General features: G+C 43.8%; 2 protein-coding genes across 2 annotated transcripts; both read left to right on the top strand.

The window, feature by feature from the left end:
* Positions 1–1,752: 1,752 nt before the first annotated feature.
* LOC123733398 (haptoglobin) lies at positions 1,753–4,715 on the top strand. Its single transcript, XM_082972221.1, has 4 exons — positions 1,753–1,889; positions 2,218–2,330; positions 3,497–3,765; positions 3,951–4,715. Exons 1-4 carry the CDS (start codon positions 1,885–1,887, stop codon positions 4,512–4,514), a joined length of 951 nt encoding a protein of 316 aa, XP_082828347.1. The 5' UTR covers positions 1,753–1,884; the 3' UTR covers positions 4,515–4,715.
* Positions 4,716–8,789: 4,074 nt separating this feature from the next.
* Positions 8,790–19,571, top strand: LOC145876882 (tripartite motif-containing protein 16-like). Its single transcript, XM_082972222.1, has 6 exons — positions 8,790–9,413; positions 9,846–9,941; positions 16,868–17,101; positions 18,356–18,515; positions 18,641–18,700; positions 18,932–19,571. The coding sequence occupies exons 1-6, from the start codon at positions 8,817–8,819 to the stop codon at positions 19,438–19,440; spliced, it is 1,656 nt and encodes a 551-aa protein (XP_082828348.1). The 5' UTR covers positions 8,790–8,816; the 3' UTR covers positions 19,441–19,571.
* Positions 19,572–20,271: the final 700 nt, after the last annotated feature.

Genomic DNA, 20,271 nt, shown 5'->3' on the forward strand with positions numbered 1-20,271 from the left:
GGCATGGTCCTAGGGCTCAGGTCCTCCGAGAGAAAGAAAGAAAGAGAGAAAGAGAGAATTAGAGAGAGCATATTTACATTCACACAGGACACCGGATAAGACAAGAGAATACTCCAGATGTAACAGACTGACCCTAGCCCCCCGACACATAAACTACTGCAGCATAAATACTGGAGGCTGAGACAGGAGGGATCAGAAGACACTGTGGCCCCATCCGATGATACCCCCGGACAGGGCCAAACAGGCAGGATATAACCCCACCCACTTTGCCAAAGCACAGCCCCCACACCACTAGAGGGATGTCTACAACCACCAACTCACCGTCCGAAGACAAGGCCGAGTATAGCCCACAAAGATCTCCGCCATGGCACAACCCAAGGGGGGGGCGCCAACCCATCCCCATATTGTTTTATTTACTTTTTTTGTTCTTTTGCACACCAGTATTTCTACTTGCACATCATCATCTGCACATCTATCACTCCAGTGTTAATAACACTGGATTTTTTTATTGTGTTATTGACTGTGTGTTTGTTTATTCCATGTGTAACTCTGTGTTGTTGTTTGTGTCGCACTGCTTTGCTTTATCTTGGCCAGGTCGCAGTTGTAAATGAGAACTTGTTCTCAACTGGCCTACCTGGTTAAATAAAGGACTTGTTCTCAACTGGCCTACCTGGTTAAATAAAGGACTTGTTCTCAACTGGCCCACCTGGTTAAATAAAGGACTTGTTCTCAACTGGCCTACCTGGTTAAATAAAGGACTTGTTCTCAACTGGCCCACCTGGTTAAATAAAGGACTTGTTCTCAACTGGCCCACATGGTTAAATAAAGGACTTGTTCTCAACTGGCCCACCTGGTTAAATAAAGAACTTGTTCTCAACTAGCCCACATGGTTAAATAAAGGACTTGTTCTCAACTGGCCTACCTGGTTAAATAAAGGACTTGTTCTCAACTGGCCTACCTGGTTAAATAAAGGACTTGTTCTCAACTGGCCTACCTGGTTAAATAAAGGTGAAATAAATGTTTTTGTTTATAAAAACAAATGTCTGACATCAATGTGTGAGCAACTACAATAATTGAATATGGTCAATTTCAAACATTTGTATATAACATAAACATACTGTTGACATGTAGGCTATGGTGTAATGGAATGGTTTGCCTTGTGTGGTAGGTTTTGTGGGTTTTGACACTCTTATGTAGGTGTTATAACCAGCCATAAAATAACTCAATATATGTCACAACAGGTCCAAATATGTGTCATAACAGTGTTATGACCATATTATAACAGGCTATGACAAGTTATGTCAGCTGTTATGACATATTATGACATGGTTATGACTGTGTCATAATGTTTTATGACGCTGGATGTCAAGTACAGTGTTACCAAAGTGAGTCGTAAACAGCAAATGTGAGTCAACAACAAACAACAACAACTATGACGGTATCACATTTTTTAAATAACACACTCTGATGCGGCATTTATATGCACCTCATTTACTTTCAATAAACCAAATTGACGCACAAATTATAGATGTGCTGTGTCCTGTTCTGATTTCATAATTCATACCCTATGAAATGATTTATCCCTCAGATGGTCTTCTCTGATACTAGTTGGCTGTGGCTGAGCTCCAGATGGGGTCAGGGTTAGGGTTTGGACACGATTCCAATAATGGGTTGGCATGAACAGAGATTTTGCAATCTCTCCGATTTTCGGGAATCAGAACTGAAGCTGTGTCCAGCAAAATTCCCAGCGGTGGGCAGACAGGGGGTGAGTTCTCTCCTCAGCAGATATAAGGCCTTGGTCCTATAACTTCTCACGGAGTACATCGTCTTTACAGAGGAGACACAGCTCAACATACAAACTGATAAACAGATATTTCCATCAAAATGTGGTATGTTATACTTTTCATATTCTTTCTTCAACAAAACCCTAGTCGCCTGGCAATTGTTGTCATTGCAGTACCAATCCAAATGAATCTCTGAAATGTCTTTGGACAATGGATCTTTGTAAAATGGCAGGGAAACACAGCTACTTAAATCTTTCAAAAAACATTCAAATTGCTTTAGCTAGAGACCTTTTCTAAATATAGGTTAACAAGCAAGCCCAGAGACTTCCTAAGTAAAGGAACCGTTAGTTGTGGTACTAGTGAGTGTTTGGGCGCTGTCTGTCAGTTGGCTCTGTGTGTGTGTACTGTACTTATGTGTTCCTTCTGTCCGCAGGTCATCCCTGGTAGTGCTCCTCGCGGCCTCCTGTGTCTGTCTGGAACAGGACAAAATCAAAATCAAAATCAAAATCAAAACCAAATCAATTGATGAGATGTCAGACAATTCAGGTAGCTATCTGTCTAACTGACACATAACCAACTCCCTGCCTTATGCCAATACGGGCTTACTTTTTCTGATTTAGATTGAAATGTCAACAAAGTGAGAGGGATGAAACGTTTTCAAACAAAAACATGTACATTTTAAAGATCATTGACAACCTTTCTTGTCCCATGTCTATGTTAAGGTGGGTGTTAGTGACACCATTGATGCAGAATATCGCCCAAAAATATTGGACTTACACATTACACGTGTGTTTTCACACGTGCAATTTGTCTATTTCCGAAACATATTATATTTGCTGGCCCATTGTGACTGGTTCGTGTAAGGATATCACTCACATTTCAATTACACTGTCACTCTCATCGGATGTTCTGAAGCCAATCTTCACTATGGATCCCCTTACGCAACTCTGAGCTGAGCAGACACAAGCTGTTCCTATTCAGCCTGTTGGAGAATACAGTAGCTGTGGCCAAAATGAGGATGTCACCATCACTTTCAAATGAGAACCTTGTTAAGTCTCACGGCTCACAGCTATTATCCCGATTATCTTAAAAATCGATTCAGCAGCGACACACATGAGATGACAGGGATCAAAGAGAAGGCAAGCAGGGAGGAAAGGAAGGAGAGATCCTCAGTCTCAGCTTCCTCCAAGCTGGATGGTAAAATATGTCATTAGGAAAATCTACAGAGCATGAAAGCCTTGAAAAGTAAAATTCCTCAAAATCCACCTCTCATCAAACGTTTCAGGAAAATGTTTGAGAAGAGAAATGACACTAATTCCATCCTCATCTAGGTTTCTGCGTATTGTGACCTCCAAGGTAATTCTGTGAAAGCTAGCCTTGTCTGGCTCAAGTCATGACAACACTTATTTTTTTTAGATAATAGTAGATGATTAATGAATTTACTGAACTTTTGTCAGGTCAAAGCTAAAAGGTTCCAGAAAGCTACTACCAAATGCTATGTGTATTCAAGTGAATAGTGTTGATTTTAGCAAACTCAAACTCAAACTAAAACCAAGGCTGGAATTGTATTGAGGCACATTTCATTTTTCTGCAATAATCTTTTATGGTTGTGTTTGAGTTGCACAGCAGTAAGTGCTAGGTGGTGCTGAGTTGGGGATGTTTTAACCATATAGAGATTGTATAGAAATAATGTTGTTGTGTTTCTTGCCCAGACCTGCGCTTCAGGCGTATGGTTGGGGGCACCCTGGCCCCTCATGTCCCCTGGCAGGCCATGGTCTATCTGAGTAAAAACGTCATGAACGGGGGCTTCGCTGGGGGAGCTCTAATCTCTGACCGCTGGGTCCTGACCGCTGGCAGGAACTTGTTTGTCAGGAAGAGTAGGCAGGACACCCAGGGGAAAGAACCAATCATCCCCAAGGTGTACCTAGGCATCACTCGATACTCCCAAGCCAATGACTCCAAAGAAGTTGCTGTAGAAAAGGTGAGCTAGTATACCCATTACCATCTCTTTCAAACAATATACAGACAATTCAGTATTTACAGCAAGCAGAACTGCACTGGGCTCTCTCACCTACATCATCATTTTCAGTCTTATAGGTAGTTAGAGCACAAATACAGTAGATCGTCAAAAAAAAGGTCCTATGAATTATTCCCTTCCCCTTCTAGGTGGTTCTGCACCCAGGCTTCCAGAGCGTGTCAGACTGGGACAACGACCTGGCTCTGATTCAGCTGAAGGAGCCATTCACCTTGAGCGAGGCTGTGATGCCCATCCCTCTGCCTGAGAGGGGTGAGGACCTGGCTGAGGCAGCCCAGGAGAAAGGCATCATCACAGGCTGGGGTTGGGGGGTCCACTTCACCCCCGCTGAGTCACTGAAACACCTGGTATTGCCTGTGGCATCGCATAGCTTCTGTAAGGCAGAGTACAACCGTGGTGGCAGCACTCCAACCATAGACGACAACATGTTCTGTACTGGAGCCAGCAAGTACCAGGAGAATGTGTGCTTTGGGGATGCAGGCGGTGCCCTGGCAGTCCAGGACCCCAAAGACGGCAGAGTGTATGCTGCAGGGATCCTGTCCTTCGATAAGGCCTGTGCCGTGAGGAAATACGCTGTCTACATGAAGCTCTCTGCCTACATGCCTTGGATCAACAGTGTCCTCAGGGGTGACAGTGAGAAATCAGCCAGTCTCCGCTCCAGTGTAATGTCTGAGATGTTTTCGAGGCAGTTGTAGCCTCCACTCAGCACAGTTTCAGATATGAGAGCCGGGGCTCATAATCTCCATTATGCCTTTGCTAACAAAGTAATTTTCTGACTTGATCTTGTAAAACTCTCTCAAGTTTCGACTTTCATTGAGTGTGTGCCCCCGCCTGATTGAGTGTGTCTTCCGATGTTGATTTCAAAGGATTTTCAATAAATTAATCTCTCCTAAGAAGTTTGGTTTCCGATGTTTCACCTTATAACTTTTATTCACATTTTCTTCAACTCATTTTAGAATGCTGGGAAACATGTTTTAGATCATCTCTACAAGCTGGAACCTTAGAGCATGTTAGAGCCATTAAAACAAGTAGCCTACAGCTAGGACATGAGACGATTTTGAAGTTCATTTAAGTAATGGAATTAGTAAGGAAAATTGTTATCTGGCCAAGGAGGATATTGTGTTGAGACCAGCAAGGGTTTTTTAGTAGATTTGTCATGAAAATCATTCAAGAAGGAAATAACTTGTTCTAAAATAGAGCTACATAAACGAGGGTCTAGAATCCCTCCCAGCAGGGGAATGGAGGTCATGTCACTCCTGGTTAGTGACTAATTTAAATACAGAAGACAAAAGGCTTGTCATCACAGCTCAACACTAGTTAATAGCTCTCTTGCTTTGGAGCAGCCTGCTGTACCACAATTTGTTCAGTTTCAACAAGAGATATCTCAGAAATGGTGCCTAAGAGTATGGCTGATGTTTTACATGCCCGTAATCAATTGTGCTATTTTGTTCATTTTTTTGTGTTGTTTGTAACTTATTTTTTAACTTATTTTGTACATAATGTTGCTGCTACCGTCTCTTACGACCGAAAATAACTTCTGGACATCAGAACTGGGATTACTCACCACGGACTGGTAGAAGCTTTTTCCTTTAATCTCTATGTACTAGGGGCTATGTGGGACGCATGCGTCCCACCCCTGGTACACCCTATCAACAACAGGTGAAATATCAAGAGCGCCAAATTTGAAAACTATTAAATGTCATAATTCAAATTTCTCAAAAATACAACTATCTTACACCCTTTGAAAGATAAACATCTCCTTAATCTAACCACGTTGTCCGATTTCAAAAAGGCTTTACGGCGAAAGCATAAAGTTAGATTATGTTAGGAGAGTACATTGACAATAGCTGTGTGTAATGTTTTGTCAATTCAAAGACAGGCATCACCAAAAGCAGAAAACCAGCTAAAATTATGCACTAACCTTTGACAATCTCCATCAGATGACACTCCTAGGACATTATGTTAGACAATACATGCATTTTTAGTTCTATCAAGTTCATATTTATATACAAAAACAGCGTTTTACTATGGCGTTGATGTTGAGGAAATCGTTTCCCTCCAATAACCGCCAGTCAAATCAGCACGACAAATTAAATAATTACTATTCGAAAACATTGGTAAAATATTATATTGTCATTCAAAGAATTATAGATTTACATCTCTTGAACGCAACCGGATTGCCAGATTTAAAAATAACCTTACTGGGAAATCACACTTTGCAATAATCTGAGCACTGCGCCCATAAAAATACGCTTTGCGATACAGACTAACCGCCATGTTGGAGAGATCTAAAATCGAAAATACTATGTAAATAATCCATTACCTTTGATTCTCTTCATCAGATGTCACTTCCAGGAATCCCAGGTCCATAACAAATGTAGTTTTGTTCGAAAAAGCTCATAATTTATGTCCAAAAAGCTCCGTGTTGTTAGCACATGATCTAAGCCCGCCGGACTTCTCTTCATGAAAGAAGGGAGAAAAAATATTTACGTTCGTTCAAACATGTCGAACGTTGTATAGCATAAATCATTAGTGCCTTTTTTAACCAGAACATGAATAATATTCAAGGCGGACGATTGCATTCTCTTTTAAAACGTATTGGAACGAGAGTACCCAACATGAACTCGCGCGCCAGAGTCTAATCGGCCATCACCGTTCCAAGGCTCTTGTTCGGTCAGATCTCACAGTATAAGACTCAAAACACTTTGTAAAGACTGGTGACATCTAGTGGAAGCCATAGGAAGTGCTCAACGATTAATAAGCCCCTGTGTGTTTCAATGGCATAGGCTTAAAGGTAATTCAACACATCAGGTATCCACTTCCTGTCAGAATTTGTCTCAGGGTTTTGACTGCCATATGAGTTCTGTTATACTTACAGACACCATTCAAACAGTTTATAAAAATTCAGAGTGTTTTCTATCCAAACCTGAACAATAATATGCATATTCTAGCTTCTGAGTTGGTGTAGGAGGCAGTTAAAAATGGGCACATAATTTTTTTCAAAATCCTCAATACTGCCCCCTATCCCCAAGAGGTTTTAACACAGCTGTGAGTAGTTATTTTTTTCATTTTTTCATTTTTGACAAAATGAGCAGTCCTGGAAGTGACAGATTTTGACTCATATTGAGTGATAAGACTGAGCTATTTAGAAACACTTTTTCAACATTTCAAGATAGCAGTTAGTTCAGTTTGATCTTATTAAAGACAGCTGTATCATTTTTTTATTCATTTTGACATATTTTTTGGGACCACTTTTTTTGCACTATGTTTGAAGGCTGTCAGCTTCTTCTCAGGAAGAGAATCCCTTAGCCTTTCGACTAATTTTGGGTTAGTTCTCTCAAGAAGAACTAACCCATCTCAACATGACAGAAAGTAAGACAGGAGAACCTACAGTATACTGTATTCTAGTCCTGGTTCATCCTATATAACTACTGCTGTCCACTTCATATGTATATACTGTATTCTAGTCCTGGTTCATCCTATATAACTACTGCTGCCCACTTCATATGTATATACTGTATTCTAGTCCTGGTTCATCCTATATAACTACTGCTGTCCACTTCATATGTATATACTGTATTCTAGTCCTGGTTCATCCTATATAACTACTGCTGTCCACTTCATATGTATATACTGTATTCTAGTCCTGGTTCATCCTATATAACTACAGCTGTCCACTTCATATGTATATACTGTATTCTAGTCCTGGTTCATCCTATATAACTACTGCTGTCCACTTCATATGTATATACTGTATTCTAGTCCTGGTTCATCCTATATAACTACTGCTGTCCACTTCATATGTATATACTGTATTCTAGTCCTGGTTCATCCTATATAACTACTGCTGTCCACTTCATATGTATATACTGTATTCTAGTCATGGTTCATCCTATATAACTACTGCTGTCCACTTCATATGTATATACTGTATTCTAGTCATGGTTCATCCTATATAACTACTGCTGCCCACTTCATATGTATATACTGTATTCTAGTCAAGGTTCATCCTATATAACTACTACTGTACATCTACTATTCTTCAGATATACTACAGATGTACTCCAAATTGTCTATGCATCACATCACAGTACACAGTGTATATATATATATATATCATTGCTTGTCCTAATATTTTCATTGACTTTTTAGATTTGCCCTCTGTGAGCTGGGAACACAAGCATTGTTAGATATTACTGCACTGTTGGAGCTGGGAACACAAGCATTGTTAGATATTACTGCACTGTTGGAGCTGGGAACACAAGCATTGTTAGATATTACTGCACTGTTGGAACCAGGAACACAAGCATTGTTAGATATTACTGCACTGTTGGAACCAGGAACACAAGCATTGTTAGATATTACTGCACTGTTGGAGCTGGGAACACAAGCATTGTTAGATATTACTGCACTGTTGGAACTAGGAACACAAGCATTGTTAGATATTACTGCACTGTTGGAACCAGGAACACAAGCATTTCACTTCACCCACAATAACATCTGATAAATATGTGTATGAAACCAATGAAATAAAATGTGATTGTATTGTTGAAAGTGTTAGATAATTCTCAATCCGTGTTGTGTCTTGTCTAAGAACAGCCCTTAGCCGTGGTTCTGTATAATAACCATATATCACACCTCCTCAGGACTTATTGATTTATAAGGCATTATAAAGGTGATTAAAATAATGATACATACGTACTTCATAGAAAACTGTTACCCTTCATATATTCTAACAACTCACATTTTAAGATTCATTATGTCATGTGTTCCATGTTAAAGGCTCTAACATTGGAACAAAACTATTTGTCTCCCTCTTGCTGTTGCATGCAGTTCCTCTCTCTCTTCCTCCCTCCCTCTAACCCCTCCCTCCCTCTAACCCCACCCCTCTGGCAGAACCAGGAAATCCCTCCCCCTTCACAAACTCTCTTCTGAGGAAACGAAACTGATCTGAGTCTCTGTCTCGTCAGTCTGTGTGAGAGTGAACAACCGTCCCAATGGCTCAACAGGGAGTTCTGCTGGACCAGGACCAGTTATGTTGTTCTGTCTGTCTGGATCTACTGAAGGAACCAGTCACCATCCCCTGTGGACACAGTTACTGTAGGAGCTGTATTGACGGCTGCTGGGATCAGGATGTTCTGAAAGGGGTCTATAGCTGTCCTCAGTGCAGAGAGACCTTCACTCCAAGGCCTAATCTGAGGAAAAATAACATGTTGGCTGAGCTGGTGGAGAAACTGAAGAAGACAGGACTCCAGGCTGCTCCCCCTCCTGCTCTGTGCTATGCTGGACCTAGAGATGTGGCGTGTGATGTCTGCACTGGGACCAGAAAGCAGAAAGCCCTCATGTCCTGTCTGGTGTGTCTGGCCTATTACTGTGAGACTCACCTCCAATCTCACTATGAATCTCCTGCTTTGAAGAAGCACAAGCTGGTCAAAGCCACCGCACAACTACAGGAGAAGATCTGCTCTCATCATGACAAACTGCTGGAGGTTTACTGTCGTACCGATCAGCAGTGTATCTGTCTGATGTGTACAATGGATGAACATAAAGGCCATGATACAGTGTCAGCTGCAGCAGAGAGGACTGAGAAACAGGTAAGACCAGAACAACTTGTTGGTGACTGTCTGATAAACAAAGAATTAAAGATACAGTAGGAACTAAGGCTGTTTGAATATGAGATCATTGAAATGAAATAGATCCTCAGCAGAACAAATATGAACACAAACCTTGAGTATATAGATATGTTAACCCAGATTCTCCAGATGTATCACCATTTTATAATGTCAAACACTATTATCATTCTGAATGCCCTTTTATGAGTCCAAAGTTCAGTCTCAACCTGTTGATACATGTAGTCCTACCATAAAAACTATAATCATTCACATAGCAACAAATAAATATCATTTAGTAAATGGACCATCCATTTTTTAGACCTTCCTCTCTATGGGCCCTATGTCACATTACTATACTATTGATCTACTGGACTAATAAAGCTTGATAGCTGATTGAAGAGTGATTCTCCACAGAGGCAGCTGGGGATGAGTCAGCAGAAGGTCCAGCAGAGATTCCAGGAGAGAGAGAAGGAGCTGAAGGAGCTCCAACAGGCTGTGAAGTCTCTCAAGGTGAGTATTGTTGACCAGAGGAGACACACCATTTCACCTGTCTCCTCCAGTCAGAGAGAGAGAGAGAGAGAGAGAGGTAGAGGGGCCGCTATCCAATCCCACTGACCCCACTGTTGGGAACAGGTTGTCACTGCTGAGGCAGTGAAGAAAGTAGAGGAGGATGGGTCAAGGCTGAGGGGTCCTGAGAGGATCCCTGTGAGTAGTAGATCTGTGACAGCACAGAGGGATGGGCCAACCAGTGATATATGCTTCAGTAAGGTTGGCTTCTTAGTGTTCATAGCAAATGGTTATCAACTGTACCGCAGAAATGGAATGTAAATCACAGAAAAAAAATATGTTTTGGTGGCAGCTGCAGAGAAGTATTTGGTCATACTAGATTTGACTTCAGAAGAGTTCCAGGGTGTGTTGAGTGGTGGTGTCCCGTCCTCCCAGGTCGTTGGCCTGGTGCAGGAGCAGATAGGGTCAAAGTAGTGGAATGGGGTAGTGGGGTTTTAATGAGTGTAGGGTTAGTTGGCCTGGTGCAGGAGCAGATAGGGTCAAAGTAGTGGAATGGGGTAGTGGGTTTTAATGAGTGTAGGGTTAGTTGGCCTGGTGCAGGAGCAGATAGGGTTAAAGTAGTGGAATGGGGTAGTGGGTTTTAATGAGTGTAGGGTTAGTTGGCCTGGTGCAGGAGCAGATAGGGTCAAAGTAGTGATATGGAATAGTGGGTTTTAATGAGTGTAGGGTTAGTTGGCCTGGTGCAGCAGCAGATAGGGTCAAAGTAGTGGAATGGGGTAGTGGGTTTTAATGAGTGTAGGGTTAGTTGGCCTGGTGCAGGAGCAGATAGGGTCAAAGTAGTGGAATGGGGTAGTGGGTTTTAATGAGTGTAGGGTTAGTTGGCCTGGTGCAGGAGCAGATAGGGTCAAAGTAGTGGAATGGGGTAGTGGGTTTTAATGAGTGTAGGGTTAGTTGGCCTGGTGCAGGAGCAGATAGGGTCAAAGTAGTGGAATGGGGGTAGTGGGTTTTAATGAGTGTAGGGTTAGTTGGCCTGGTGCAGGAGCAGATAGGGTCAAAGTAGTGGAATGGGGTAGTGGGTTTTAATGAGTGTAGGGTTAGTTGGCCTGGTGCAGGAGCAGATAGGGTCAAAGTAGTGGAATGGGGTAGTGGGTTTTAATGAGTGTAGGGTTAGTTGGCCTGGTGCAGGAGCAGATAGGGTCAAAGTAGTGGAATGGGGTAGTGGGTTTTAATGAGTGTAGGGTTAGGTAGCATGGTGCAGGAGCAGATAGGGTCAAAGTAGTGGAATGGGGTAGTGGGTTTTAATGAGTGTAGGGTTAGTTGGCCTGGTGCAGGAGCAGATAGGGTCAAAGTAGTGGAATGGGGTAGTGGGTTTTAATGAGTGTAGGGTTAGTTGGCCTGGTGCAGGAGCAGATAGGGTCAAAGTAGTGGAATGGGGTAGTGGGTTTTAATGAGTGTAGGGTTAGTTGGCCTGGTGCAGGAGCAGATAGGGTCAAAGTAGTGGAATGGGGTAGTGGGTTTTAATGAGTGTAGGGTTAGTTGGCCTGGTGCAGGAGCAGATAGGGTCAAAGTAGTGGAATGGGGTAGTGGGTTTTAATGAGTGTAGGGTTAGTTTGCCTGGTGCAGGAGCAGATAGGGTCAAAGTAGTGGAATGGGGTAGTGGGTTTTAATGAGTGTATGGTTAGTTGGCCTGGTGCAGGAGCAGATAGGGTCAAAGTAGTGGAATGGAGTAGTGGGTTTTAATGAGTGTAGGGTTAGTTGGCCTGGTGCAGCAGCAGATAGGGTCAAAGTAGTGGAATGGGGTAGTGGGTTTTAATGAGTGTAGGGTTAGTTGGCCTGGTGCAGGAGCAGATAGGGTCAAAGTAGTGGAATGGGGTAGTGGGTTTTAATGAGTGTAGGGTTAGTTGGCCTGGTGCAGGAGCAGATAGGGTCAAAGTAGTGGAATGGGGTAGTGGGTTTTTAATGAGTGTAGGGTTAGTTGGCATGGTGCAGGAGCAGATAGGGTCAAAGTAGTGGAATGGGGTAGTGGGTTTTAATGAGTGTAGGGTTAGTTGGCCTGGTGCAGGAGCAGATAGGGTCAAAGTAGTGGAATGGGGTAGTGGGTTTTAATGAGTGTAGGGTTAGTTGGCCTGGTGCAGGAGCAGATAGGGTCAAAGTAGTGGAATGGGGTAGTGGGTTTTAATGAGTGTAGGGTTAGTTGGCCTGGTGCAGGAGCAGATAGGGTCAAAGTAGTGGAATGGGGTAGTGGGTTTTAATGAGTGTAGGGTTAGTTGGCCTGGTGCTGGAGCAGATAGGGTCAAAGTAGTGGAATGGGGGTAGTGGGGTTTTAATGAGTGTAGGGTTAGTTGGCCTGGTGCAGCAGCAGATAGGGTCAAAGTAGTGGAATGGGGTAGTGGGTTTTAATGAGTGTAGGGTTAGTTGGCCTGGTGCAGGAGCAGATAGGGTCAAAGTAGTGGAATGGGGTAGTGGGTTTTAATGAGTGTAGGGTTAGTTGGCCTGGTGCAGGAGCAGATATGGTCAAAGTAGTGGAATGGGGTAGTGGGTTTTAATGAGTGTAGGGTTAGGTAGCATGGTGCAGGAGCAGATAGGGTCAAAGTAGTGGAATGGGGTAGTGGGTTTTAATGAGTGTAGGGTTAGTTGGCCTGGTGCAGGAGCAGATAGGGTCAAAGTAGTGGAATGGGGGTAGTGGGTTTTAATGAGTGTAGGGTTAGTTGGCCTGGTGCAGGAGCAGATAGGGTCAAAGTAGTGGAATGGGGTAGTGGGTTTTAATGAGTGTAGGGTTAGTTGGCCTGGTGCAGGAGCAGATTGGGTCAAAGTAGTGGAATGGGGTAGTGGGTTTTAATGAGTGTAGGGTTAGTTGGCCTGGTGCAGGAGCAGATAGGGTCAAAGTAGTGGAATGGGGGTAGTGGGTTTTAATGAGTGTAGGGTTAGTTGGCCTGGTGCAGGAGCAGATAGGGTCAAAGTAGTGGAATGGGGTAGTGGGTTTTAATGAGTGTAGGGTTAGTTGGCCTGGTGCAGGAGCAGATAGGGTCAAAGTAGTGGAATGGGGGTAGTGGGTTTTTAATGAGTGTAGGGTTAGTTAGAAGGGTGTTTTTTAGTATTATCATAATTTCCCCTTTTCCCATTTTGTATCCCATAATATCATGGATTTATATTATAGTCCAGTTGAGGCAGGTGAGATGCCTTTGGATATACGACGTAATAAATTGTCATTAGCTTATTGGGTTGAAAGGCTGTGAGGTTGAGCATCCCACTGCTACTGTTCTGGATGACTGTTGGGAATATACTAGTAGACAAGGCAGTGGTTTTGGTTGGACAGTTGGAAAGCTTGCTGATGAGAGTAGTTTCAGGGAGTTGGAGGTTGGCCCTTTCTGTGGTGATAGGGGATGTTCCTCCATGGTTACTCCCAGATCCTGTTGTTGATCTAACCTTGGTAGACAAAAGGAAAAGATTGGGTCAGAAGTCAGTGATAAAGGGAAACTGGTTGACAATTACATTGGTAGAAGTTGTTATGCTTTTTTTACCTCTTTTCACAGATGGATCCAAGGGCCCAGATAGTGGGCCCACAGGAGCAGGTGTTTACCTTCCTGAATGTGATGTGCAGATATGTAGAAGACTAACAGATGAACTGTCAGTGTACTCAGTTGAACTGTTGGTGATAATAGTTGTCCTCCAGTGGGTGGAGGACGTACAGCCTGTTAGAATTATAGTATCCTCAGATTCTCTGTCTGTATTGAATAGTTTATCATCTGGTAAATCTATTAGGAGTGACCTACTATTGGAGGTGTTAATGTTATTATGGAGAATTGAGAGAATGGGTCTAGTAGTGAGATTCTGCTGGGTCCCAGCACATTCAGGTGTGGAATGGAATGAAATTGTAGACTAGTTAGCTAAAATAACTTTAAAACAAGATATAATATATATTAATGTTCCACTGGGTAGAGGTGAGGACAAATGTGAGATCAGAGCCATTTTGATAGATGTGTGGCAGAAGAGATGGGACTCTGAGCACAAGGGACGGCATTTATATGCCCTCCAAAGAAAGGTCGGTGGACCAAGGTTCAAAGGTCAGATTAGGAAGGAAGAGGTGGTGTTTCCTCGATTGTGTTTAGGACATTGTACATTGAACTGGTCCTTCCATCTGGTTGGCAGCATGTGAATGGTTTGTGTCTGGAGGGTATTGTCAATGAAACGGTGGAGCATGTGTTGTTATATTGTTGTAAGGATGTTGAAGAGAGGGAAAGATTGAAGTGTAGGGTCATTGAGGTTGGATGGGGGTTGGAAGGGATTTGGGGGATGGGGGAGGGTCTATTAGAAGTTAGTAGGGATCTTTTTTATTTTCTCAGAAGTACTGAGTTAGGTAGGAGGATTTAGAAATGGTGTAAACCGTGATTGAACACACTCCAGCACAGTAGGAGGCGCCACGCTCCTTTAACGTTGGTTTGAGGACCGCCATTATACCATAGAAGAAGAAGAAGTTGGTAACGTGAGGTTTTGTCGTTCGTGAAGAGTGCAGCTATTCTTTTGCCTATTTTCCAAATGTATTTTGTCATGGTGGGAGGGTTTGTTTATTGGTTTCCACTGTTTATCGGTTAGAGTTGAGGAGGGAGTAGGGTAGTTTGATGTCCTCAACCGAGTGGAGAAGAAACGCTGTCTCTTCAGGTGCGTTGTGGAGAATGGTGTGGAGGAATTATTGATCCTGGTCGGTGAACAGGTGGGAGAAGAACATATACACTCTGTATCCAGAATGAACAAGGCGGTGGTTGTGGTAATGTAAAAGGTGAGTCTTGTTGCCCGGCTAGTTACCAGTATGATTTATGTGAGGGGTTGTGTTGGTGCTGATTTCGACAAGAGTAGTGGTGTCTAATCTGCCTCCGTTTATTACCACCGAACAGATCCGTAAAGAGTTGGTTCGTTTTGCTAAATGTGGAAGTGTTTTTCTGAACGAAATTCAAGGTTAAACAGGGGAGGGGTGGTACACAGGGTTTGTTAGCACAGAGGAGCCCAGTGATATAATATTATATATATAATATTATATATGTCCCAGCTGTTTGCTGTGGTTTTGAAGTAATTCTCTTCCAGCCCGAGTTAACCTTTTAGGTTTACCTCAGGTAACTTATTATTAACTATCCTTGTAGGTTTACCTCAGATAACTTATTATTAACTAGGTTACAGCTACTTGGTGAGGAAGCTCACTGTTCACCTGGTTATAGATTGTAGTGACCTACAGGGATGGTTGGCGCAAAGCCTTCAAACGTTAAACATGTTCTGGTCATGGTTAACTGTATATCTATATTTTTTATATATAGAAAAGTGTAAATTATCAACAAATCGCATGTCCCTGTTCTCTTTTTCAAAATGTGGCCGATTTAAACAGTCAGAAAAAAAGAATAAAAAGAACTAACCTTTTTTTATTTGTTTCTAAATGGCTGCTGGGTAATATGATAATCGTTGAAATCTGTTGGTTCGTAGACATCAAATAGAGAGAATGCTGCGCAGGTTCACTGAGTTGTAAACCTAATGGATAGGTGGAGATCATTGATTTGTAGCTCTGACTCAGTTGCTACCTCAGATTATGAGCCTATCAAGTGTGGTGAATGAGGTATGTAGTTCCCACAGAAGACCACAGGGAGGAGCAAGAGAGATATAAACCCATACAGTTTATCTCTTTAAATACCCTGAACCTAACAATCAATCTAACGTATTTATAAAGACCTTTTTACATCAGCAGATGTCACAAAGTGCTGTACAGAAACTCTAACCCTACGTATAACCTGTTTTATCCTGAACCCTAATTCTAGGGTAGGGTAGCCTACAACCCCTTTAGAAACTATTATAGTAATAATATTATGTTAGTAAATACCATTATAGTACTAAATAGGTTCTATTGTTATTTTTTAAATAAAACCTATGTATAGTACTTAGCATTTAACTGTTTTTTTTTGTTATTTTATTATATTTATTATTTAGAGGAGTCTGTCTAATTAATGAAAAGTTAAGTTATTGCCAGACTTTTTAATGAAACCTTTATTTAACCAGGCAGGCCAGTTGAGAACAAGTCCTATATTACACCGACGGCCTCCTGGGGACCAGTGGAGTTAACAAGTCCTTAGTTAACCAGGTCGGCCAGAGACAACAGAGTCCTTTACCTGTCAACTCTGAGGTCGGCCCATTGTCCTGAGAACAGGTCCTTTAGTGGTAAATTAACCAGGGAGGCCATGTTGAGACAAGTGCCATTTATGGAAACCTGAGGTGGGCTAGTGGCTGGAACAGCAGTTCTCATTTACAACATGCGGCCTGGCCAGAGACTCAATAGCAAAGCAGGGTGACACAGACAACAACGCAGCAGTTACACAGGGCCTGGACAGACTGCTGCAGTCACCCACACGAGAGGAGGGGGTGCTGGTGGTGCCAGGGCCGTGCGGATGGGAGGAACCACTGATCACGGAGGTAAGGTGGACCTGGAGAGGCCGTGGTGGCGAGCGTAATCTGACTCAAAGCAGCACAGTAGGCTACTGTACCGTGACGGAGGTGGGCTTAGCGGGAGGGAAGGGGCATCAGTGACAGGGGGTACTAGTATTAACTAACTGCTATCTCTCTGTCCCTCTCTCTCTCTCTCTCTCTCTCTGTCCCCCTCTCTCTCTCTGTCCCCCTCTCTCTCTCTGTCTCTCTCTCTCTCTCTCTCTCTCTCTCTGTCCCTCTCTCTCTCTCTCTCTCTCTGTCCCTCTCTCTCTCTCTCTCTCTCTCTGTCCCTCTCTCTCTCTCTCTCTCTGTCCCCCTCTCTCTCTCTGTCCCCCTCTCTCTCTCTGTCCCCCTCTCTCTCTCTGTCCCCCTCTCTCTCTCTGTCTCTCTCTCTCTCTCTCTCTCTCTCTCTCTCTCTCTCTCTCTCTCTGTCCCTCTCTCTCTCTCTCTCTCTCTCTCTCTCTTAACAGCGCTCTGCACAGGCAGCAGTGGAGGACAGTGATCAGATCTTTACTGAGCTGATCCGCTCCATTGAGAGAAGGAGCTCTGAGGTGAAGGAGCTGATCAGAGCCCAAGAGAAGGATCAAGTGAGTCAAGCTGAAGGAGTCCTGGAGCAACTGAAGCAGGAGATAGCTGAGCTGAGGAAGAGAAGCACTGAGCTGGAGCAGCTCTCACACACAGAGGATCACATCCATTTCCTCCAGGTAACTAAACTGTCTTGTTACATGTGATATGAAATTAACTTCATGTGAAACTATTCATCTCAATCATGTCCTGTCTGTTCCCCTCTCTCGCTCTCTCGCTCTCTCTGTCTCTGTCCCTCTCTCTGTCTCTGTCCCTCTCTCTCTCTCTGTCCCTCTCTCTCTCTGTCCTCTCTCTCTCTCTCTCCTCCCTCTCTCTCTCTCTCGCTCTGTCCCTCTCTCTCTCTCTCTGTCCCTCTCTCTCTCTCTCGCTCTGTCTCTCTCTCTGTCTCTCTCTCGCTCTCTCTGTCCTCTCTCCTCTCTCTCTGTCCCTCTCTCTCTCCTCCTCGCTCTCTCTCTCTCTCTCTCTCTGTCCCGCTCTCTCTGTCCCTCTCTCTCTCGCTCTGTCCCCCCCTCTCTCTCTCTCTCTCTCTGTCTCTCTCTCTCTGTCTCTCTCTCTCTCTCTCTCTCTCTCTCTCTCCCTCTCTCTCTGTCTCTGTCTCTCTCTCTCTCTCTCTCTCGCTCTGTCCCCGTCCCTCTCTCTGTCTCCGTCCCTCTCTCTCTCTCTGTCCCCCTCTCTCTGTCTCTGTCCCGCTCTCTCTCTCTGTCCCTCTCTCTCGCTCTCTGTCCCTCTCTCTCTCTCTCTGTCCCTCGCTCTCTCTCTCTGTCCCTCTCTCTCTCTCTCTCTGTCCCTCTCGCTCTCTCTCTGTCCCTCTCTCTCTCTCTCTCTCTGTCTCTCTCTCTGTCTCTCTGTCCCTCTCTCTCTCTCTCTCTCTCCCTCTCTCTCTCTCTCTCTCTCTCTCCTCTCTCTCTCTCTCTCTCTCTCTGTCCTCTCTCTTCTCTCTCTCTCTCTCTCTCTCTCCTCACTGTCCTCTCTCTCTCTCTCTCTCTCTCTCTGTCCCTCTCTCTGTCTCTGTCCCTCTCTCTGTCGCTCTCTCTCTCGCTCTCTCTCTGTCCCTCTCTCTCTCTGTCCCTCTCGCTCGCTCTCTCTCTCTCTTGTCCCTCTCGCGCTCGCTCGCTCTCTCTCTCTGTCCCTCTCTCTGTCTCTGTCCCTCTCTCTGTCTCTGTCCCTCTCTCTGTCTGTGTCCCTCTCTCTCTCTCTCTCTCTCTCTGTCCCTCTCTCTCTCGTCTCTCTCTCTCTGTCTCTCTCTCTCTGTCTCTCTCTGTCTCTGTCTCTCTGTCTCTCTCTCTGTCTCTCTCTGCTCTCTCTCTGTCTCTCTCTCGTCTCCTCTCTGTCTCTCTCTCTCTCTCTCTCTCTCTCTGTCTCTCTCTCTCCAGAGTTATCAGTCTCTCTCCAGTATCAGTGTATCTTCAGACTTACCCAGCATCGTTGTCCGTCCTCTTCAGTACTTTGGAGATGTGAGTAAGACTGTGTCTGAACTGAGAGAGAAACTAGAAGACTTCCTTAAAGGAGAATGGACCAAGATCTCCACTACAGGTGTGTTGAAAACAATCAGAACATCAACTTTAGACCATTGAAAGTTCCCTACTAGTCATATACATGTGGAATATGGTATGATGATAACATTCCCTCTCTCTGTCAATGTGTTTGTGTGTCTGTAGTGAATATAGTGGAGGTTGTTCTGCCTCCAGAGCCCAAGACCAGAGAACAGTTGTTACAATGTGAGTCTCTTTATTGTGAAGTAACTAACAGTCTCTTTTTACTGCCACTCCTAACAATCCCTCTAGAAATATATAGCAATAGTAGATCTAATCAAAGACTGGGTATCTATCTGACTCCTCATATTTCTCTGATTTGATCTCTGCTGTGCTCTAATCAAAGACAGGGTAGATACAGTATCTGACTTAACTTATTGTTCTGACTCCCCTCATTGGTCTCTGCTCTTCTCCCAGATTCCTGTCAGCTCACACTGGACCTAAACACAGCACACACACACCTCTCTCTGTCTGAAGGGAACAGAAAGGTGACCTGTACAGACCAAGTCCAACCATATCCTGACCATCCAGACAGATTCACCAACATAGTCCAGGTTCTGTGTAGAGAGGGTCTGTCTGGACGCTGTTACTGGGAGGTGGAGTGGAGTGGTGTTGTTGATACAGCAGTCTCATATAAAGACATCAGCAGAACAGAGAGAGATAATATATTTGGATACAATAACAAGTCCTGGAGTTTACTGTGCTGTAGAGGTGATTATTGTTTCATACACAATAATGTTGAGACTAAAGTATCAGACCCTCAGTCCTCCAGAGTAGGAGTGTACCTGGATCACAAGGCAGGTACTCTGTCCTTCTACAGTGTCTCTGACACAATGACCCTCCTCCACAGAGTCCAGACCACATTCACTCAGCCCCTCTATCCTGGGTTTAGGGTCTATGGTACTGCTGAGCTGGTTAAACTGTAGTAGGGTCCACATAGATACTAGTCATGCTGGTGTAGTCTATAGCTGAGCTGGTTAAACTGTAGTAGGGTCCACATAGATACTAGTCATGCTGGTGTAGTCTATAGCTGAGCTGGTTAAACTGTAGTAGGGTCCACATAGATACTAGTCATGCTGGTGTAGTCTATAGCTGAGCTGGTTAAACTGTAGTAGGGTCCACATAGATACTAGTCATGCTGGTGTAGTCTATAGCTGAGCTGGTTAAACTGTAGTAGGGTCCACATAGATACTAGTCATGCTGGTGTAGTCTATAGCTGAGCTGGTTAAACTGTAGTAGGGTCCACATAGATACTAGTCATGCTGGTGTAGTCTATAGCTGAGCTGGTTAAACTGTAGTAGGGTCCACATAGATACTAGTCATGCTGGTGTAGTCTATAGCTGAGCTGGTTAAACTGTAGTAGGGTCCACATAGATACTAGTCATGCTGGTGTAGTCTATAGCTGAGCTGGTTAAACTGTAGTAGGGTCCACATAGATACTAGTCATGCTGGTGTAGTCTATAGCTGAGCTGGTTAAACTGTAGTAGGGTCCACATAGATACTAGTCATGCTGGTGTAGTCTATAGCTGAGCTGGTTAAACTGTAGTAGGGTCCACATAGATACTAGTCACGCTGGTGTAGTCTATAGCTGAGCTGGTTAAACTGTAGTAGGGTCCACATAGATACTAGTCATGCTGGTGTAGTCTATAGCTGAGCTGGTTAAACTGTAGTAGGGTCCACATAGATACTAGTCATGCTGGTGTAGTCTATAGCTGAGCTGGTTAAACCGTAGTAGGGTCCACATAGATACTAGTCAT

Source organism: Salmo salar, unplaced genomic scaffold, assembly GCF_965601325.2.
Source record: "Salmo salar unplaced genomic scaffold, fSalSal1 ptg000615l, whole genome shotgun sequence".
Lineage (NCBI taxonomy): Eukaryota > Metazoa > Chordata > Actinopteri > Salmoniformes > Salmonidae > Salmo > Salmo salar.